At 36.4% G+C, this 23,624-nt stretch overlaps 1 protein-coding gene across 4 annotated transcripts in view; it reads right to left on the reverse strand.

Moving 5' to 3' along the window:
* The window catches only part of KIAA1109 (KIAA1109 ortholog), a 195,544-nt gene that overhangs the window by 79,757 nt on the left and 92,163 nt on the right, over window positions 1-23,624 (reverse strand). For all 4 annotated transcript variants that reach the window (XM_010860282.1, XM_010860283.1, XM_010860280.1 and 1 more), the window contains exons 32-45: window positions 22,897-23,017; window positions 21,650-21,796; window positions 20,988-21,115; window positions 20,464-20,663; window positions 18,677-18,874; window positions 13,978-14,189; window positions 10,136-10,287; window positions 9,521-9,671; window positions 9,205-9,357; window positions 7,277-7,517; window positions 6,043-6,185; window positions 3,120-3,339; window positions 2,500-2,658; window positions 366-541 (exon numbers count right to left, since the gene is read on the reverse strand). In XM_010860282.1, the coding sequence (XP_010858584.1) occupies window positions 366-541; window positions 2,500-2,658; window positions 3,120-3,339; window positions 6,043-6,185; window positions 7,277-7,517; window positions 9,205-9,357; window positions 9,521-9,671; window positions 10,136-10,287; window positions 13,978-14,189; window positions 18,677-18,874; window positions 20,464-20,663; window positions 20,988-21,115; window positions 21,650-21,796; window positions 22,897-23,017 (2,401 nt within the window). The remainder of the gene's footprint in view (window positions 1-365; window positions 542-2,499; window positions 2,659-3,119; window positions 3,340-6,042; window positions 6,186-7,276; window positions 7,518-9,204; window positions 9,358-9,520; window positions 9,672-10,135; window positions 10,288-13,977; window positions 14,190-18,676; window positions 18,875-20,463; window positions 20,664-20,987; window positions 21,116-21,649; window positions 21,797-22,896; window positions 23,018-23,624) is intronic.

A 23,624-nucleotide genomic window follows, 5' to 3' on the forward strand; every position in this document is an offset into this window, starting at 1 on the left:
GGTCGCTAAGAGCCGGAGAGGACTGGGCAACTTCACTTTCACTTTTCACTTTCCTGCATTGGGGAAGGAAATGGCAACCCACTCCAGTGTTCTTGCCTGGAGAATCCCAGGGATGAAGGAGTCTGGTGGGCTGCTGTCTGTGGGGTCGCATAGAGTCAGACATGACTGAAGCGATTTAGCAGAAGCAGCAGCAGCAGCAGCATGTACTTTTTAAAGGCTCCTCCTTTTTACATGAAGGCTTTAGGCAGATAGGCAAGGAAAAAGATTTTCAATGGAATTCCACGGTGCACACACTTGATGGTTCCAACTGCTAAGTACTGCCTAATACACAGTCACTATAGTTAGGGAAAAATGGAGTGGCTCACCTGAGCATCAGCAAGCTGTACAGCAGGAAAACCTTGGTTGGCTTCTTCTACACCTGCCACATCATCCTGACTAGTGCTATGCTGAGAATGTGTCCCGTCCAAAGTATTCTGGTCACTAGACAAGACGGTGTTGAAATCTGAGGCTGAGGGTATTGTAGGAAGATTGGGTGCAACACCTAAAAGAGTAAGTATTCAAAAATAAATTCTAAATTCTTGGGAAATGAAAAGAACATAAAGGGATACAGCAAAGTAAACTTATGAAACTTGTATTATAATTGTATTACCAGACCATTTAAATTGAGAAGGCAAAAAACCACATTTTCAGGTTATTTTACAGACCCTAATAAAAAGTGAAATTAAACTGTATTTTCAGAATAATATCACTCATCTTCATACATGAAGTATGTATTAGAGCCAGTCAGTCCAAAATATAAAACTATAGGGCTGGAAGAACTTTGAAAAGCATTTGATATCCCATTAGCTTTGCACAGAGGAACAAGATTATAGATAGGAGCACGGTTATATGGCAAAAACCACAAGTGTCACAGAATCCCCACATCTAATTTTCTTCCTATTATTTCTCAAGGTAAAACAAAAATAAAATGGCACTACTTCTTTCTTCTGTACTCTGTTATCTGTTAACTTGTCAGGCAAAGGATTTGTGATAGAGACGAAATGTTCCTTTAGGCTCTCCTGAAATTTAAACTCTGTAGTAGTGAGATTAGCTGCAGGAAAGTGCTGAGAGCTGGTGGAAGAACCAGCCTTCTATCTCCTTCAATCAAGGGCCAATACTAGAAATTAGTACATGTCTGCACGTCTAGAGTCAGAACTAGAATTGGTTGCAGATTCAAATGTGGTCCACACAATGGCCAAAAAATAAAACGTACTGAGTAGTCATTTATCAGTCACTTTTCATAATTTCATATTTTTGTCTGAATAGAATTTAAAAGTGATCCAAACAGATGTTACACAGATTAATTTCAGCTGCCCAAAGTAACTAGGAACAAAGGCTACTTCACATATTCTTTTAAAAAATATATACACACTTTGACAATAAAATAATACATACATATAGGAAATTTGGAAAAATAAGAGAAAAATAGAAAACGATAGGAAAGGACTGACTCCATTTATGTTATTGGAAATAGCCACCAGTATTTCTTTGTGAATTCTCTGCCTGTTTTCCCGCTACTTATAAAGTGAAGTGAAGTCGCTCAGTCGTGCCTGACTCTTTGCGACCTCATGGACTGTAGCCTACCGGGCTCCTCCATCCATGGGGTTTTTTCAGGCAAGAATACTGGAGTGGGGTGCCATTTCCTTCTCCAGGGGAACTTCCCGACCCAGGGATCGAACCCGGGTCTCCCGCATTGTAGGCAGACACTTTACCATCTGAGCCACAAGGGAAGATAAAGACCCCTTTAAAATTAATAAATTTTCCTTATTTGTTTCCCTCCTTGAGGGCAAGAATCTTCCTTTATTGCTTTTAGTACTTCTTTAGATTTAATTAAATATTTAAGTAACTATAAAGAGTATGTACTGCTGTTCTTAGTTGCTCTATTATGTTCAAGTCTTTGCGACCCCATGGACTGTAGCCTATCAGGCTCCGCTCTCCTTGGGGATTCTCCAAGGCAAGAATACTGGAGTGGGTTGTCATGCCCTCCTCCAATGGATCTTCCCAACCCAGGGACTGAACACAGGTCTCCTGCATTGGAGGCGGGTTTTTTACCTTCTAAGCCACCAGAGAAAAATGTTTGTTATTACTCTGCAGAGGACTCTGGATAAGCTGAAAGTATTTTCTATATTATAGGTACATGATATCGTCATTATACTTTGCATTTTTTCATTTATCTCCTTTTGGTACTTTGAAAATTAAACCAGACACATTAAATGGAAATTTTAAACTTTTTAAATTATATATCTCACATTTGACATATTTTCCTTTCCACAAGAACACTGAGCTACTGCTTATGACTCTCTCAACTGCAATATTATCAAAGGTAAATGGGATGATTTCAACTACATGGTAAACTTAAACCTTTGAGATATTTTTAACCATCCTTTGAAAAATAGGATTTACTAAAACTTTACATGCACCCCTTAGACAGTTAAGTAAAATAACATGATAGCTCAATACCTGTTGGGAGACTATTGTGTCCTGATTTTGTGACAGGAGACTCCTGTACCACACTTCCTCGGTTACCCACAGCATTTGACATCCAGTTATAGAAACTCACAGATGATGGCTCAGATAACAAGGGGTGTTCAGATAACATATCAGAGGCCATTGTGTTTCCTGAAAATAAAGTTTTACTGAGTATAGCATTACTTATGTACTAAGGAGCAGAAAATGTGATTTATGTAATCATTTTTAAAAACTCAGGTTAAATTATCTTCCTTTTGCATATGTCTTTAAAACTCACTACATACTCTTGGCATTTGGATATTAAGGCATTAATAAATAATTTACTTAGACTATAATGAGAATATTCACTCTTGGCTGGTCTAGACAGCATTACACACCATGCCTAGGTTGAGAGTAACAGCAAATGCTACAATTTAAAAATGCAAACTAAGAGACACCAACAAATTAAACAGAAGAGCTTCCCAAAAAACATTCTCAAAGATAAGTTGTCATACAAAAGACTAGGTATGCATCCAAAATATATATCTGAATAAACATAAGTCCCATTTTTTTTTGTTTTGTTTAAATCTCCCACAGAAGTAAACTGATAATTGTCAGAACTAAGGATATACCTGTTCTCGTCAGGGAGCTACTTTTCACTGCTGCACTACTTCTCTGAGGGGTCCCTTCCAGAAGGTTGTGCAAGCTTGGAAAACTTCCAGTCAGGTAGCTGAGTAGGCTTTCCTTCCTTGGACTCTCCTTAACTGGTACTCCTGCACGTCCCACATGCACTGGAGAATCTGTGGCAGTGTCACCACTGGTATAGCTCAGAGAATGGTAAGGATGAATGCCCTACAGAGAGAACAACATGGGGCTCTTTCTTATGCACATAAAAAAGACTATGGATAACCACAATGACTCACTGTTTTTATTACTATATTATTCACATTAATACAACAGTGTCTAAACAGTTTGTGTCTACTAGAATTGCAGTGAATCTCAAATGTATGTAATAATGTTTTAAACCTCTACAGTACAATGCAAAGGACAATATTTAGTATCATTCACTTAATTTTAACAATGATTAACCTCCCTTTGCGGAGAAGGCAATGGCACCCCACTCCAGTACTCTTGCCTGGAAAATCCCGGATGGAGGAGCCTGGTGGGCTGCAGTCCATGGGGTCCCTAAGAGTTGGACACGACTGAGCGACTTCACTTTCACTTTTCACTTTCCTGCATTGGAGAAGGAAATGGCAACCCACTCCAGTGTTCTTGCCTGGAGAATCCCAGGGACGGGGGAGCCTGGTGGGCTGCTGTCTATGGGGTCACACAGAGTCGAACACGACTGAAGCGACTTAGCAGCAGCAGCAACCTCCCTTTGGGGGCTTCCCTGGTGGCTCAGTGGTAAAGAATCTGCCTGCAGTGCAGGAGACACAAGAGACAGGGGCTTGATTCCTGGGTCGGCAAGATCCCCTAGAATAGGAAATGGCAACCTGCTCCAGTTTTCTTGCCTGGAAAATTCCATGGACAGAGAAGTCCATCGGGCTACAGTCCATGCGTCACAAACAGTCAGACAAAACTGAGCACACTCATAGCTACAACTCCCTTTAAAATCTGAAGTGGGAATCTAGTATCAAGACCCATAATTCTTCATACTATACCACCCTTCTTAATATTCTGATAATAAATCTCTGTGCTAAGACCTGATTCTATGTAAAGCTCTAATATGCAAAAAGAATTTTCAGCAATTCTCTGAAGAAAATTAACAAAAATCAAAAGTTACACAATTGACCAATCTCTATCTGATCTGTCACATTTAAGACTGGAATTCCAGATCAGTTTAAAACAGTACAAAGAAAGACCATGCAGACAGAAATATCCTAATGAGTGGAGATCTGAAACAAAGTACTTTTAAATTTCAATTCTTTGGATTTTCATAATCCATAAACAAAAGAATATTCAAAAACTTTCTGAGAACAGCATTAATAGTAATATGATCAGAGCCTTTGGAAAGATCATAAACCAGGAATAATTCTAGGGCACATGTGTATACCTATGGCTGATTCAAATTATATATGGCAGAAACCAACATAACATTGTAAAGCAATGATCTTCCAATTAAAAATAAATAATTTTTTTAAAAGGAGTAATTCTAAGACAGATTAAGGGGTTGAGAATTTAAAGTGTCCCAGGCTTGTAACTATATTGCAGAAACAGAATAAGCCTTATAGCCCAAACTTTAAAAAATGTATATCAAACTGTCATTAAATGTTTTCATTATAAGAACAATGCTTACACAGAATAAAACTTTCAAAAGCACAAAGACTAGCCAATAAAAAGCATCTCCTGAACTCCAGTCTACTAGATCCCTTGCCCCAAAGTCCTCTTAACTATTTCTTATCTATCCTTCTATAAATAATTTGCCTATATAAGCACATATACATATTTATCCTTTTTAACAGAGATATATATATATTGTCCTATACCTTATTTTTACTTGAATCAATGTGCTTTGGTGATCATTCCATGTCCATTTAGAGATCTACTCTATCTTTTTGAAGTCTTCATAATATGCATCCATATGAAGGTACATTATTTATTAGTTCTCAAGTTATTTGTTGATTCCATTATTTTCCTATTATAAACAGTGTTGTAAAGAACATTCTTGGACATATGTCTTTGAGCATTCGGGTTAAAAGGCATTATGTTTAAAATTTTACAATTAAAAATTGACAAATTGCTCTTCAAAGAGGTTATGCCAGTTTACACTCCCACCCAGTACTAGTATGAATGAAAATGTCTCTTTTCTCACATGTTCAACAACATACACTATTTAACTTTATTAACTATTTAATTTTATTAACTATTTAAACTCTATATTGATCATGCACTACCAGTAAGACTTGTCATTAAAACTAATAATTATAAGCTGATCAACATTTAAAAAATTTCTTCCACTTTATTTTTTTAATTGAAGGATATTTATTCCCATTACAGAATTTTGTGTTTTTTTGTCATACATCAACAAAAATCAGCCATAGGTACACCCATATTCAACACTGTTTTTTATTGAATACGTGTGCATGTGTGCGTTAGCTACTCAGTCATGTCCGACTCTTTGCAATCCCACGGATTATAGCCTGCCAGGCTTCTCTGTCCATGGAATTCTCCAGGCAAGGCTACTGGAGTGGATTGCCATTCCCTTCTCCATAGGAACTTCCCAATGCAGGGATCAAACCCTGGTGTCCTGCATAGCAGATATATTTACTGTTTGAGCTACAGGGAAGTCCTTTTATTGAATACAGCAGTCAATAAATTGAAAAGACAGCCCTAAGGCTTGGTAATTAAAGGAGTCCTCGTTCAATATTAATTACTGATTGTTAATATAATTTTCTTTGAAATGTGTAAACTATAAGTTACTAAGTATGTTAATCTCAACATAAAAGCACTATTTAGATATTTAGGGTGAATACCTGATATTTACATTTGAGATAACAAAAGCTTAGGTCTTCTCTGTAAATTGAAATAACTCTAACAAAGACAGCAACAATGTACCTTTATTTTTAATGCAGAGTCACTATGCGTATGAGTCTTAGAAAGCTTCCTCATTATCTCAGCTCCAGTTACAGGTCCAGAGCTACCAGGTGGAGGCCGGTTGGCTGTTCCCTCCAGTAGCATTGTGTGTTCACTGACTGTGGCTGAAACAGTACAAAAGAATAAGTGGGCTATAGATTATCATATAGTCTTGAAACATCTTGAAACACTCCAATGTTCCTGGTGGTATAGCAAAACTCAATTCTTTGTATTTCTTGAAAATTATGGATTCTGCTATAATATTCATTCTTCTTTCTTTTATTCTTTTAACCCCAATCGTTTCACTCAATCTCAAGAAAGGAACAAACAGCTTCTAATCTTTCACATATTTCTCCCAAATGGCACAGAGATTAAAAACCAATTCAACTATACTGAAGAAAGTACAAAATGTTCACAAATTAACCTAGGTATCTGCACACAATTAGAAAGAATATTTCTGCACTATTTTTTTCAATTTTTGTTTAGACTTGAAATTTTTCAAAATAACAAAAATCCAGCCTATTACTCATAACATACTTAGTCGTTAAATACGAAGTTTAAAAGAAATTTTTTTAAAGCTTGGTAAAGTAATATATATCAATGTTCAGAAAGCTCTAATTTTAAGATTACTGTCCTTTTCCATAGTACTTTTAATATTTTTTCAAAATATTGTAAGATAAATTTCCATTGAATATTATATATCATGATAATAATAAAAATTACTCTGAAAAAGCATTAAAGTATGCAAGTATTTCTGAAATGCATTATCTACTGCCTCTGTCCTGCAGTCATAATAATAATGACAGAATTATAGGCTGAATGCATACCTCTAAACATTACACAAATTCAGAATCAAACCACCAGGTAAAAATCAAATCTACAAAAGACTGGCATAGGGAGTTTGATAAATAGAAACATAAATTTCAAAAAATTCATGTGTTTCACTCAAAATAGTCTAGTTATACAAAGATGTCTCTTAATTGTACTAGATAGATTAGGAGAATTTCTCTGTATTTCTATTGCATTTCACAAAATTAAACTTCAAAGTGAAATGTACATAAAGATTCCAACATCATCACCATTTATTTGGACCAACACAAATCAGACTTATATAATTAAGCCATGATATTTTCAAATTTGGGACAAAGCATATTAAAATATCAAAAGTATTAGGTTCCAAGTACATAATAGCCAACCAAAATATTTACAGAATTACCTGCATCAAATTCAAATTCTGCTCCATCAGCACTGGTATCACTTTGAAGACCACCTCCATTGTCCAGCCCAAGCCCATCTTCATGTTCATGGTCCACAGCTGACTGAGGTTTCAGGGACTGAGCAGGTCGATGTAAACTAACTCCTTTAAAGGCTGGTGTTACCACAATAAACTTCATCCACTGCCTTGCCAGTGCAACCAAACCTTTCTTTAAAGTTACCAGAGCAGGAAGGCCATCACTCTGTGACAACAACGACATGGTAAGGAGTCATCTTAGTGTAACAATAATAATTACTATTTAGTGTTCTATATGCATTTATTCATTTAAATCTCATAGCTCCCATTCAGAGATGAGGAAACGAGAATTTATATGTTTAGTCATTTGTCCAGGTTTACCCAATGGAGTCACCATTTCAAACTGATGACAGAACTCACTCTCTAAACACAAAGTTGCATCTTTCCATAATAAACAACACAGCATATGTGTATGTGTGTTAAGTCACTTAGTTGTGTCTGACTCTGTGCAATGCTACGGACTGTACCAGGTAAGTAAGAGGCTAAACATGGGGTATAAAAGTGGGATTCCCTGTAAGAAGCATTCAATGCACTTCACCTGTTTTGATCAACTGAAGAATTAAATGTATTTTGTGCCACCTGGAATATTCATTCAGCAAAGAGGAAACAAAAATATTTCCTTCAAAAATTAGATAACTACCTCTATTTTTACAAATTATTATAGTTAAATGGTAGACAAAGGATTTGTAACTGTTTTGAAACAATATATTATCAGTAACAATTACAACATTTAGAATATATTTTATTCCACAGTGATAATTTTAAGAAAGAAAACTTGCCTGTTTTAGATTTAGCCTAAAGGAGAAAATACCCGACTCCTCTCCTTCGCCTTCCCTACAATTCTTTGTGTTAAGAGTAATGGTTCTGACTGAAGAGAGCCACTTACTAGATGGCAAGAATCACTCATTTACTTTCTGAGGAATATCAGGTTCCTTAGCCTTCCCTTTCATTCCTAGACTCAAGGAAGGAGGGTCTCTTGTATTTCTTCCTCTTACATGGAAACCATATCCTGGCAGAGCATCCATCCCTGCGAAATTCCTGCCATTCTTTCTGTTCTAATTTCTCTGCCTATGCCTCGATGGGCAAGTTAACCTTGGACAGTGACCTCCCAGTCTTCAGTTCACAGAGTGGTAGTAGAAGGCACTATACTAACCTAAGGTCTAAGTACCTTTATGAAATCCATAATTTACTCCAGATTCTTTCATTAGAGGTTATCAGGAGCATGACTGGCCATCAACAGTACTGATACATTGATTATTACTTTAGCTGAAGATTCTTATGTATTCTCTGTTGATCAGAAGCTTGGAGTGGAGAGGGAGGTCCTCAAGCTCTAAGCTCTTAACCACGATGTGTTACCTTCCATAGTGCTTTTCTAGGGCAGAGATATATTGGATCTCTTCATATAGTTATATATTCCTCCCTCAATTCTTAATTAGTCCTTATTAAACATTTATGTGAAATATGACTAATGACTACTCATTTCCTTGCAATTCTTTATACCTTGGCCTCTAAGATGGTCTTTCCTGGTTCTCCCCTTTTCCCTCCTCAGCACTTTGTGTACCTCTATGCACTCTCTCCACGCCCCTTTCATTTCAGTATTTATCGAGGATCCATCCCTGACCAGTTTCTCACTCAACATATTCTTAGAAGACTCATCCATGTTCACTGCTTCTAATACTTTCAGTCTGGCAACACCTAAACCATTAATCTGAGCCCAACCTTGTCTATAAGCCTGGATTTCTAACCAAATTTCTCTTTTGGACTTTTCATACTCATCTCAAACCTTGTGTGTCAGTGAGTAACCAACAGAATAGAGGCTTTTTTAAAACTAACGTATGATTCCAGTAACTCACCATTGTAGCTTCATCAATGATGGAGTAATTTGCCTGGTGAAGGTAGTGATGTAATATATTGCACAGCAAACATGAAAGATTTTCTTGGAGAAAACGGGCAACTTTTGTAAGTCTGTTATATTTACTTCTTAAAGGAAAATGTACACTTTTATTCTGAGAAAAGCAAAACAACAGATTTATAAGGATATAGCAAAGATACAATAAACAAAAAAAATTAAAAACTTGCAGGTCTGATATTTTCCAACAACAATAAATAATAAGGGAGTATTTCCAATAATAAACTTTGTATGACACTTTGCATTGTTGAAAGACATACCTCTAATGCTTCTGTCATTATGCATCCCATAACAGCACAAATTCTCAAGGTCCCCTCAGTTTCTAATTTGTTTAAAGATGACTTGAGTTGATCAATCGGAACAAGCCATGCACCAACAGCTGGAGTTGCAGTGCTTAAAAGGTTCAGCTGCCTTTTAAAATGAAAAAATATATATATAAACAAATGTTTTTTAAGAGTATTTCAAACACTCTCCCATACACATTGTACTCTGTGGCTATTTCATTTAGGCAACATTACTTTTCCTTCTGACCAGCAGATAGATTCTGAATATATAAGTAGGAAATGCAAAGGATGATAGAATTAGAAAGAAAAATACAAAAGTCTGTTAGAGGTGAAAAAAGTAAAAAGCTCATAACAGGGTGACATGTAAAATTAAAATAAAACTTTAGAAAAGAAAAAGGGTTAAATAAGCTGAGAATAATGTCTACAGAAAGTATGAAGTAAGAAAGATGGGAAAAAAGTAGCAACCCTAATACTAGATATATTAGAAAAACAATCCAAAAAGATACATGACACAGAATTTAAGTAATTTAAAATTAAATAAAAAAAATCAGGGGAATCAAGGGATAGTAATCTATTTTAAAAATTTCTTACCTAGAAAATGCATGTGCAGGAGATCTCACATTGGTTGGAGCTGCAAAACTAAACCAAATTTCCTTGATGGTCAACTTCATGCTACATGAATCTGGAGGTGGAGGCATTAGAGGTAGATCTTTTTTCAAATCATCAGATTCAACTCCTTCATCCTATATAAAATAGAGTACCAAAAGTTATTAATGTATAGTCCCTTAAAACCACTAGCACAGAGTGTTTTAAGCACAAAACTTTTCCATCAAAACAAGTTCTATAGATAACAGTGTGAAATAAAACAGGTTTAGCTTTGCAGCTCCCACCAATGTGAGATCTCCTGCATATGCATTTTCTAGGTAAGAACTGTAGCCTGCATTGGAGGCAGACTCTTTACCATCTGAGCTACCAGGGAAATCCATGGAATTAGGATTAACTCCCTTTAGGGGATTCACTGGTGGCTCAGTGGTTAAGAATCCACCTGCCAATGCACGATACCCGAGTTTGATCACGGGGTTGGGAATATCCCCTGGAGAAGCAAATGGCAACATTCCAGAATTCCTGCTTGGGAAGTCCCATGGACAGAGGAGCCTGGCGGGCTACAGTCCATGGGGCTGCAAAGAGTCAGGTACGAAGGAGCGACTGAGCACACACAGCACAGAGATCATCCAACTATTATATCAGAGGACGAGTGACAGCATTAAGGTCTTCTGCTTCTTACTGCAATCTATTTTCCATTCTATTTTAAGGGGAAATTTCAAACTTCCAAATAAAGTGCCATGAGAAATACTATTACAGTCTATGTTCAAATAAGTAACACTTTCCACAATAGAAAATTCTTAGTTATATGCTAATCTGAACCTGTATTGAAAAAAATAGGCATAATATTTTTTCAACATGTAATCACCACTCTTCAGAATGCAGGGAGGGAAAAAGCATATTATTAAAGAAAAAAAGTCCACTTCTTGTTATATCTGTTTACAGGTCTCTAATTCACTTTTAGATATTATTGGTCAAAATAAAGAAAAGGTTGGCATTTGCTTGTGGGATGATTTAGGAATAAAGAGTATCCACAAAACAGCTGTGAATCCTAAATGTTATAAAAAAAAAATACGGGTCATAGATTATAGCAATTTTAAAGTCAGCAGGCACTAAACAGAAGTCTACATTCCCTTATCTGCAATTCCAACATCCAGAACATTCTGAAAATCTAAATCTGTTTTGTAAATGTGGCATCAAAATCTGATATGAATGTGTGAGAGACTATCCTATTTGGTGTTTTTATTAATGTCATGCTGCAAAAATATTCAATATTTCAAGATGCCACGTTAATGTTATCTAAGATTTCACACACGCCATATTTTCTTCCTTTTAATTTATATATATATATTTTTTATGGAAGTATTGGACTTCCCTGGTGGCTCAGACGGTAAAGCGTCTGTCTACAATGCAGGAGACCTGGGTTCGAGCCCTGGGTTGGGAAGATCCCCTGGAGAAGGAAATGGCAATACACTCCAGTACTATTGCCTGGAAAATCCTAGGGACAGAGGAGCCTGGTAGGCTACAGTCCATGGGGTCGCAAAGAGTCGGACACAACTGAGCAACTTCACTTTCTTTCTTTGTTTTCATTGATGTACAATATTATATGTTACAGGTATACAACATAGTGACACGATTTTTAAGGGTTATATCCAATTTAGGTGCTTCTCACGTGGCACAGTGGTAAAGAACTCACCCACCCATGCAGGAGACCCAAGAAATGCAGGTTCAATCCCTGGGTCAGGGAAGATCTCCTGGAGAAGGAAATGGCAACCCACTCCAGTATTCTTGCCTGGGAAATCCCACAGACAGAGGAGCTAGTGGGCTACAGTCCATGTGGTCACAAGAGTCAGACATGACTGAGTGACTGAATACTATATTCTATTTACAGTCATCAAAAAATATTGGTTTATTCCCTGTGCTGTGTAATATATTCTTATAGCTTATTTTATACTAATAGTCTGCACTTCTTAATTAGGTATATGTGGAATCTAAAAAAAATACAACAAACTGGTGAATATAACAAAAAAGAAGCAGGCTCATAGATATAGAGAACAAACTAGTTGTTACCAGTAGGGAGAAGGAAGAAGGGAGGGGCAATATAGGGCTATGGCATATGATCTTTCTTTTAAAGAAAAAAATCTGAATTCTCAAATACATTTGGGTTTCAGACAAGGGCTGTGAGCCAGGCAACTGAGAATATACAAATATACAGAAAACGATCTAGAGGAATCTGAACTTTAAACAAAGGGAAAGGGCCTTGTAAAAAAGCAAGTAATTAAAACCACATGTGAAACAAAGTAATAATAAATTTGGATTTACACTGACTGAATTTTTGGTGCCTATGGCACATCTCAATGATGATATCTAAAAGGTTATGAATATAATTCTGAAGATCAGGTGAAAGCTTTGTTTTACGCTTTGTCGTGTGTCTGACTCTTTGCAACACCATGGACTGAAAGCCATGGCTCCTCTCTCCATGGGATTCTCTAGGCAAGAATACTAGAGTGGGTGCCCATTCCATCATCCAGGGGATCTTCCTAACCCAGGGACTGAACCTGCATCTCCTGTGTCTCCTGCACTGGCAGGTGAGTTCTTTACCACTGCACCACCTGAGAAGCACCTATATAGCACTGGAATATAACTTTAAAAATTATGTCACTATTTGTATATCCAGGGATTGAACCTAGGTCTCCTGCATTGCAGACAGATTCTTTACTATCTGAGCCACCAGGGAAGCCCACACTATATTCTTCTACTTCTCTGTATATTCATTCTATTAATTTATGAGAATTTGATATTGAAACTCTAACTAAAAAAGAATTTATCTACTTAAAAAAATAATTATAATATATAGTGGAACCATATGCAACCTTGTTCTGTATTTCCCAAGTTTCCTGTAATTGTGTTATCATACTTTCATAATTGAGAAAAATTTTTTAAATTAAAATTTAAAAAACCTATTTACTATGCATCAAATCAAAATAAACATTTCAAAAATAAATTTCCAGAGACCTAGAGTTCAGAAGTGATTGTACCAAGGCATACTGGATGACTAAGACATATTTCTTAGTTAAAAGGTAGTTTCTTTCTTCTTCAATTGGTCTAATCTTCAAATGAGCAGAAGTGTATGTGTGTCTAAGAACAACATTTACCAAGTTCTTACTATGCTCTAGACACCAAGCTAAGTCTTTCTTATGACCTGCCTCCTTCAATCATCCTAACTCTAGAATGTTAATATCATTACAATACTCATTTCAGAAACACACAAGATGCTAAAAAAAAAAAAATGTGCCCAAGATCAGCAATCAGGTAGTAGTACAAGTATTCAGTAGTCCATAGAATTTTGAACATTTTCATTATTGCTGTTACTATATTCATCATTAAATTATACCATGACAAAAATAATTAGTTGCATTTGAACTCATTTCTATACACTTGCAAACAAAATAGGCAGATATTGACAAAAATGTTAAAATATTTAAACATGTGAAATACTACCAGTAATAAAACTGTTTATTTAAAAAATGATTTTGGCTAAAATCCTTTAAACAAGATAAAAAAAAAGTTCTGCTTTTCTGAAATTCCATTAATTCAACAAATAAAATTGTTTGACATAAGCAAAGTATAATGTTATTATATCTTTACAGATATAAGTGCAATTTTAGCAATTACACTTGTAGAATATAATCACCAAAATGCCTTGGCTACTATTTATGCAAAATCTACAACATGGAAAGATAAGCAAATATACTCCAGAAATTGACTGTGACTTGGGTAAACAATTTTCTATTTTCCCAAAGCATTATTATTATAAGAAATTCACCAACTTGTTCATCAGAAACAGAATTTCCATTTAAGTCTGAAGAAGGGCTTGTTCGGTCACAAGGAAGATTATCATCAGAGACATCAGTATTATAGCCACTGCCAGTTGGAGAATCAGAAGAATTATTGGATGTCAGCACTCCACCCCTTTCTGTGACATTAGCTTTACCCATAATTCCAAAAGCATTATATAAAACAGCACCAGACTGTCTTCCTCCTATACAAATGAAAGAATTTATTTATTAAAAACATTAGGTCTTATCTCAATGCTGTACTCTACAATTTTTATAAAGAAAAAAATAAAAACCTCATAAAGATTTTTTTTCCTACCAAAACGTTATCCTTATATATAAAAGTGATATAATATTGGGTCATCAGGTAAGGAATTGTAGGCATAAACACTACTACTACATTGAGGCTTCCCTTATAGCTCAGTCAGTAAGGAATCTGACTGCAATGCAGGAGACCTGAATTCAATCCCTGGGTCAGGAAGATCCCCTAGAGAAGGAAATGGCAACCCACTCCAGTATTCCTGCCTGGAGAATCCCATGGACAGAGGAGCCTGGCAGGCTACAGTCTATGGGGTTGCAAGTGTCAGACACAATGGAGCGACTAAGCACATGCACACACAAAGGACTATTTCTGAAAGTCTTATACACAATTCAGCCTTCCTATTTTAAAGTTATATTCAATAATGTAAAAGAAAATATAAGTCAGTAGACAGCCAGTCTCTCTCATCAGGAAGCTTCCCTTAGCCTCTTATCCTAATCCATCAGAAGGCAGATAGAATGAACCACACTCATAGAAAACTAATCAAACTGATCACATGGACCACAGCCTTGCCTAACTCCATGCCATGTAGGGCCACAGAAGACGGATGGGTCATGATGGAGAGTTCTAACAAATTGTGGTCCAATGGTGAAGGAAATGGCAAACCACTTCAGTATTCTTGCCATGAGAACCCCATCAACAGTATGAAAAAACAAAAGATATAATCCAAAAGATGAATTCCGGAGGTCAGGAGGTGCCCAATATGCTAATGGAGAAGAGTGAAGAAATAACTCTAGAAAGAATGAAGAGACAGAGACAAAGCAAAAACAACGCTCAGTTGTGGATGTGACTGGTGATGGAAGTAAAGTCCGATGCTGTAAAGAACAACATTGCATAGGAACCTGGAATGTTAGGTCCATGAATCAAGGTATATTGGAGGTGGCCAACAGGATATGGCAAGAGTGAATATCAACGATTTAGGTATCCATGAACTAAAATGGACTGGAATGGGCAAATTTAATTCAGATGACCATTATATTTACTACTGTGGGCAAGAAGCCCTTAGAAAAAAATGGAGTAGCCCTCACAGTCAACAAAAGAGTCCAAAATGCAGTACTTTTGTGCAGTCTCAAAAATGAAAGAATTATCTCTGTTCATTTCCAAGGCAAACCGTTCAATATCCCAGTAATCCAAGTCTATGTCTCAACCAATGCTGAAGAAGCTGCAGCTGAATGGTTCTATGAAGACCTACAAGACCTTTTAGAATTAACACCCAAAAAAGATGTCCATTTCATCATAATGGACTAGTATGCAAAAGTAGGAAGTCAAGAAACACCTTGAGTAATAGGCAAATTTGGCCTTGGAGTACAAAATGAAGAAGGGCAAAGGCTAACAGAATTTTGCCAAGAGAATGCACTGGTCATAGCAAACACCCTCTTCCAAAAACACAAGAGAAGATTCTACACATGGACATCACCAGATGGTCAATAACAAAATCAGACTGAGTGTATTCTTGCAGCCAAAGATGGAGAAGCTGTATACAATCAGCAAAAACAAGACTGGGAGTTAACTGTGGCTCAGATCATGAACTCCTTATTGCAAAATTCAGACTTAAATTGAAGAAAGTAGGGAAAACCACTAAACCATTCAGGTATGACCTAAATAAAATCCCTTACGATTATACAGTGGAAGTCACAAATAGATTCATGGGATTAGATCTGACAGACAAAGTGCCTGAAGAACCGTGGGTGGAGGTTCATGACATTGTACAGGAAGCAATGATCAGACCATCCCCAAGAAAAGCAAATGCAAAAAGGCAAATGGTTATCTGACAAGGCCTTACAAATAGATGAGAAAAGAAGAGAAGCTAAAGCCAAAGAAAAAAGGAAAGATATACCCTTTGAAGGCAACAGAGTTCCAAACAATATCAAGGAGAGATAAGAAAGCCTTCCTCAGTGATCAATGCAAAGAAATAGAGGAAAACAATAGAATGGGAAAGACTAGAGATCTCTTCAAAAAAATCAAGAGATACGAAGGGAATATTTCATGTAAAGATGAGCACAATAAAGGACAGAAATGGTATGGACCTAACAGAAGCAGAAGATATTAAGAAGAGGGGGCAAGAATACACAGAACTATACAAAAAAGATCTTCATGACCCAGATAACCACAATGGTGTGATTACTCACCTAGAGCCATACCTGGAATGCAAAGTCAAGTGGGCGTCTAGAAGCATCACTACAAACAAAGCTAGCGGAAGTGATGGAATTCCAGTTGAGCTATTTCAAATCCTAAACGATGATGTTGTGAAAGTGCAGTACTCAATATGCCAGCAAATTTGGAAAACTTAGCAGTGGCCACAGGACTGGAAAAGGTCAGTTTTCATTCCAATGACAAAGAATGTTCAAACTACCACACAATTGCACTCTTTTCACATACTAGCAAAGTAATGCTCAAATTCTCCAAGTCAGGCTTCAACAGTACATGAATTGTGAACTTCCAGATGTCCAAGCTGGATTTTAGAAAAGGCAGAGCGAACAGAGATCAAATTGCCAACATCCATGGATAATTAAAAATCAAGAGAGTTCCAGAATAACATCTACTTCTGCTTTATTGACTATGCGAAATCCTTTGACTGTGTGGATCACAACAAATTGTGGAAAATTCGTCAAGATGGGAATACCAGACCACCTGTCCTGCCTCCTGAGAAATCTGCATGCAGGTCAAGAAGCAACAGTTAAAACTGGACATGGAACAACAGACTGGTTCCAAATCGGGAAGGTCCATCAAGGCTGTATAGTGTCACCCTGGTTAATTAATTATACGCAGAGTACATCATGAGAAATGCTGGGCTGGATGAAGCACAAACTGGAATCAAGATTGCCAGGAGAAACATGAATAACCTCAGAAACACAGATGACACCACCCTTATGGCAGAAAGTGAGGAAAAACTAAACAGCCTCTTGATGAAAGTGAAAAAAAAGAGTGAAAAAGTTGGCTTAATATTCAGACAACTAAGATCATGGCATCCAGTCCCATCAGATCAGATCAGATCAGATCAGTCGCTCAGTCGTGTCCGACTCTTTGCGACCCCATGAATCGCAGCACGCCAGGCCTCCCTGTCCATCACCAACTCCCGGAGTTCACTGAAACTCACATCCATCGAGTCGGTGATGCCATCCAGCCATCTCATTCTCTGTCATTCCCTTCTCCTCTTGCCCCCAATCCCTCCCGGCATCAGAGTCTTTTCCAATGAGTCAACTCTTCGCATGAGGGGGCCAAAGTACTGGAGTTTCAGCTTTAGCATCATTCCTTCCAAAGAAATCCCAGGACTGATCTCCTTCAGAAGGCACTGGTTGGATCTCCTTGCAGTCCAAGGGACTCTCAAGAGTCTTCTCCAACACCACAGTTCAAAATCATCACTTCATGGTAAACAGATGAGGAAACAATGCAAACAGTGACAGACTTTATTTTCTTGGGCTCCAAAATCACTGCAGATGGTGACTGCAGCCTTGAAATTAAAAGACACTTGCTCCTTGGAGGAAAAGCTATGACAAATTTAGGATAATATAAAGCAGAGACATTACTTTGTGGACAAAGTTCCATCTAGTCAAAGCTATGGTTTTTCCAGTAGTCATGTATGGATGGGAGAGTTGGACTATAAACAAAGTTGAGCACTGAAGAATTGATGCTTTTGAACTGTGGTGTTGCAGAAGACTCTTGAGAGTCCCTTGGACCGCAAAGAGATCAAACCAGTCCATCCTAAAGGAAATCAGTCCTGAATATTCATTGGAAGGAGTGATGCTGAAGCTCCAACACTTTGGCCACTTGATATGAAGAACTGACTCAGTGGAAAAGATCCTGACACCGGGAAAGACTGAAGGCAGTAGGAGAAGGGGTTGACATAGGATAAGATGGTTGGATGGCATCACTGACTCTATGGACATGAGTTTAATAAGCAAGCTCTGTGAGTTGGTGATTGACAGGAAAGCCTGATGTGCTGCAGTCCATGGGGTCACAAAGAGTTGTACATGATTGACTGACTGAATTGACTGATCACTGAATAAAGGATTTACAGTATTTTCATCCTACATGGCAGGACTCTAATAATCAAAGATCCAGTTTCCAAAGACACAAAGTTCCTAAAGTTGTTTTATATTTTATGCAAGAATTTTTTCTGAACTATACACTGCTTTGCTCAGGCATTGATGATTTGTATGTCTAGATGCTCTACCAGTTTTCAATCACATGATTATTCCATAAAGATCCACTTACACAATTGGGATGGGGCACCCACTTCTATTAAATAATCTCAGATGCCATACTTTCTGCTTGAATATGATGATTCAGCTTACTGAAAGTCATGACTGTTCAAAACATTTCAGCAATCTGTGTCCAATTTGTTTCCTTAAAGCAGAAATTTAAAAAGCTTACCTTTTATTGTTAAATTTTCAAGTCCACATTCAAACATTATCCAACCCCATTTTTCCTGGCTGGGACCTATTCGAGTTACATCTGGAACAGCTTGCTGATCAGTTTCATCCACAAAAGCAAACTCATCCAGCTCTTCAAGAGTAAATAAAACTTTGGACTTCTCAAAAGGAATAGCAGTGATGGCACAGGTACCGATATCTATTATCAAAAGAGAACAAAATGACCATTTTTAAAAACAGAGGTTTATTTTTAAAAAACAATAAATAATGTAAACATTTGACACAGTGGTTGTCCTAAAAGATATCTTAGCATTCTGTCAAAGAAAAAACAATGAACGAACCAGTTTCTAAAACAACACTGCCTGCTGCTGCTAAGTCGCTTCAGTCGTATCCGACTCTGTGCGACCCAAAGACAGCAGCCCACCAGGCTCCCCTGTCCCTGGGATTCTCCAGGCAAGAACACTGGAGTGGGTTGCCATTTTCTTCCCCAATGCAGGAAAGTAAAAAGTGAAAGTGAAGTCACTCAGTCATGTCCAACTCCCAGGAGCCCCATGGACTGCAGCCTACCAGGCTCCCCTGTCCATGGGATTTGCCAGGCAAGAGTACTGGAGTGGGTTGCCATTGCCTTCTCTGAACACTGCCTAATGTCATACTAATTAAAAAGTTCCAGAATCATGTTAAAGTAAGAAGGTGAAAAGAAGATTCCATAAGTAACAAATAATTATTCAGAGACAGGATAATTTCCAAAAGATTATATAGAAAAAAAAATCTAAAAGTCTAAACTTAAAAAAGTTCCTGACTAATTCAGCTTCATAGTACATTATTTTATTTTATTTTTTTTAATTTATAATTAATTTTATTTTATTTTTAAACTTTACATAATTGTATTAGTTTTGCCAAATATCAAAATGAATCCGCCATGGATATACATGTTATCTTAAATACTGATTTGAGATTTTACAAAATAAAAATTATTCAAATTAATTACCTAGACTTAGGAAAAACATTCTTACCAGGAAAACTATACCTTTTACTCAAAGATTGCTTTATGTTAACATTTTATATAATAATTCATCACAGACATTGATTGCCATAATTTCATCGTGTTCAATATGCCATATGGACATTATCATCCCAAGTTTTTTACTTTATCATTTTTTAAAAATTTCTTTCCCTGATTACAGCTTATGAATACTTTTAGAAAAGCAAAAAGAAGATAAAGAAATTCATGGAAATTTACCACCTAGAGGTAACACGTTTACATTTGAACTAAGTTTCCTACCAGCTCTTTAGAGATCATTTTACAAACCCAGCTTTGGTCCCCACTTTTCACGTAACAGTCAACTGGAAAATTTCTTCAGTTTATTGAAAATTCTTCAAAAATAGTATTTTAAGAAGCCCACAGCTATGCCTGTCATTCTTATTGGTACTATATTTTACAGATTTGACTATCTACTTTTGATACCACAATTATTCCTTTTTAACAAAGCTATGTCAACAGAATGGTTTTAAAAAGAAAGCAAAGACTATAAAGATCATACTCTTTCTGTTCTATAATGAGCAAACAGATGGGAGATAGAAGCAGTTCCTAATTTGGGGCCATACCACTCATCTTCCTACCAAAGTTTACCTTATCTTTTGCAGTAGTTAAACATTCTGTGTTCATATAGAAATACCCTTTTCTTATGAAATACTAAAACTGAAGCAATATTCACAGGAAAATATTTTATGTTTCCTTTTGCAAAATCCTCTTACATGTCAAAGAAAAAATATGTTGTAGACTCCTACCTGTTGTATCAAGACCCCTCAGTTGCCCATGAACTCGATGAATGTTTAACTTGGCTGCAATCTCTTTGCCTTTTTCCACTCCAGCATTTGATCTGAGAGATCCAGAAGACTGAGGCTGCATCTTAGTAGCATGAACGTACCTATCAAAATTTGATGTTCTACCAGGGTCTGCACTGTTTGAACTCTCTTCAACCACACCTCTTCATGAAAAAGAAAGAGTATGATGGCTAACATGTATATAATATAGCTCAGTAAAAATATTTAACTAGTTTAAAAAAAAATTCCACTATTTTAAATAAACCAATATTAATAAAAAAATTCTTCAGTGTTTACTGATAACATGTAAATAAAAACTGTAAACTTTTTAAAACCCACTTTGCTAATATAAAAATGAGATTTGAAATTCCAATATCAGTCTTGAGTTTTAACATCAGAATTTTCCAAAATATATTGAAAAGACAGCTAAGGTTTGCTTTTACATCCAGCAAGATAGTCACAGCTCAGGTTAATAAACTCTTTCTTACCTGTTCATACGAACTTGTGTAGCAATTCTGTCAAAACACAGTGCTACTAAGGAAACATGAGTCACACTCCTACTAGGAGCTGTATTTGGAGATTCCTCTACTGAGGCTTGCAGCAAACATAAGTTCACCTAACACACAAAATGTCACATATTTCAGAGTTGAAAAGTAAAATGTTACCACTTAAACACAAGATATACAGGATAATGAAAAACTACTGTTAGGAATGGAATATCTATGTGTACGAGAGTATAATGAAGGCAAAGCTTATAAATTTAAACTCTCATAAAATAATAATGAAATTCTTACTGGGTGGATATGAAACATTTTAGTTTTATTTAATTAACTTATTAAATAACATTAATGTTAATTAATGTTAATTAAATACTAATAATTATTTAATAATAAAATAATGATTAAATACTAATATAAATAAATGTTAGTGGTAATTAAATAACATTAAATATTTAATGTTATTTAAATATTAGTAACATATTAACCAACATCTGTTTAGGTTAAACTATATTACACTAATTCTTACATTAGATCAAGGAAATAAAACAAAAAATTTGATATTACACTTTATTCTACCACCATTTAGTTTAGAATAAAAATCACCACAATATTTTCTTTCAGAAAAATTTTTTTAAATATTAAATTTTTACCTTTGGTATGCTAACATTAGCCTGAAGACCTTTAATTGTTACATTATCTTGCTTCATTATAGGATTTGTCTGTGCTTGTCCTTGATTAGTCATTCCTACGGTAGAGTGTTCAGTTTTTGTTCCTCTAACATCTTGCTTAGAAGATAGCTAAAAAGATTAAAAGTAGTATTATTATTTCACAGACCTTTAATAATTTCCACATCATCTACAACAGCAACTTGTTATTCACTGTGCTCCTTTATACCTATCTATATACTAGCTGCCATCTGGGTTAGCATTCCCACTGTTAAAGTCCAAACCTTAGAAAAGCTGGGAAACAGACTGGCAGCCCCAAGACTGAGAAAAGTGATACATAATAAAGCTAAATCAGCCTACACAAAAAGGGACAGAAAAGATGGTAATAACAATAATAGGTTTTTTTAAAAGGATCACCAAATTCTATGTACTTGAAAACCTATTTGGTTTCTGATAACTAGCTCTCCTTGTTGGCTGGAATATTTTCAAATTTCTTTTGATTTGTACTACTCTATCTCAACTACCTATCACATGAAATGCCAATATATTCTGAATAACTGGATCACTAAAAATAGGTTTAATTTCACCTCCCCTGGTCCCTAGTCCAAATACAACTAAGATAAACTTGAAATTCAAGTGGACAGTCACTGATGAGCACTAAGACATGACTGCTAAGAAAGTAGCTTTGTGACTCAGACCACAATGTAAGGAAAATACCACACACCAGAAGACAGTGGCTTGATTCACAGAGGTAAACAAAAATAACTTCAAAAATACTAAGATACAAGTTATCTAATCACAGAGGAAGGTCAAAATAATAAACAGATTTGCTTTCTTAGAAAATGAATGTACCAGTGCTAAACAACACTCCTTCACTTAGGACCAAAGCTCTTCAGAAAAGGCTTGGAATTAAACTACTTCTAAAATAAAAGAAAAATTGCCACATTTTAATAAATATATTACTTTTATTTAATGCACAGTATAGTCATATACTGTTCATGGGGTTCTCATGAGGTCGCAGAGTCAGACATGACAGAGTGACTGAACTGAACTGATAGTCATATATGCTATTTCTTACAGAGCCAATGACATATAAAGGTTGTTTAGAAATGTCCACCTGTATTCCAATTTAAATGATAAAGTTTTAGTATATTCAAGTTTTTTGAGTTTGGCTACTATATACATGTAAAGAATACTCAAATTGCCACACTCACTCAACAAAAAGTTCTTACATTTTCTGAGAAGGTAGTCTTGCTATTTTGGACAGCTTCCCTGAGGACTTTGACATGTAAATCATCCACAATTGCTGCTGGATGTCGAGTACTAGCACAATGAACCATGGCTTCAATATACCTGAGGGAAGAAAAACAGTAAATGAAGCATTTTAATATCACTTAATACTGTGATCTAGTTTACCTAAGCTACCCTATTATGTTCTATTCTAAATTTTATTCATCTTAGTTTTGTCTCCTTAGAAGACTATAATCTCCTTGTAGGATAGAGAATACATTATTTCCTCTTTATCCCTTCATTCAGTTCAGTTCAGTCGCTCAGTCGTGTCCGACTCTTTGTGACCCCATGAATCACAGCACGCCAGGCCTCCCTGTCCATCACCAACTCCCGGAGTTCACTCAGACTCATGTCCATCGAGTCGGTGATGCCATCCAGCCATCTCATCTTCTGTCGTCCCCTTCTCCTCCTGCCCCCAATCCCTCCCAGCATCAGAGTCTTTTCCAATGAGTCAACTCTTCGCATGAGGTGGCCAAAGTACTGGAGTTTCAGCTTTAGCATCATTCCTTCCAAAGAAATCCCAGGGCTGATCTCCTTCAGAAGGCACTGGTTGGATCTCCTTGCAGTCCAAGGGATTCTCAAGAGTCTTCTCCAACACCACAGTTCAAAAGCATCAATTCTTCAGCACTCAGCTTTCTTCACAGTCCAACTCTCACATCCATACATGACT

The sequence above is a fragment of the Bison bison genome, unplaced genomic scaffold, assembly GCF_000754665.1.
Source record: "Bison bison bison isolate TAMUID 2011002044 unplaced genomic scaffold, Bison_UMD1.0 scf7180017864465, whole genome shotgun sequence".
Taxonomy (NCBI): domain Eukaryota; kingdom Metazoa; phylum Chordata; class Mammalia; order Artiodactyla; family Bovidae; genus Bison; species Bison bison.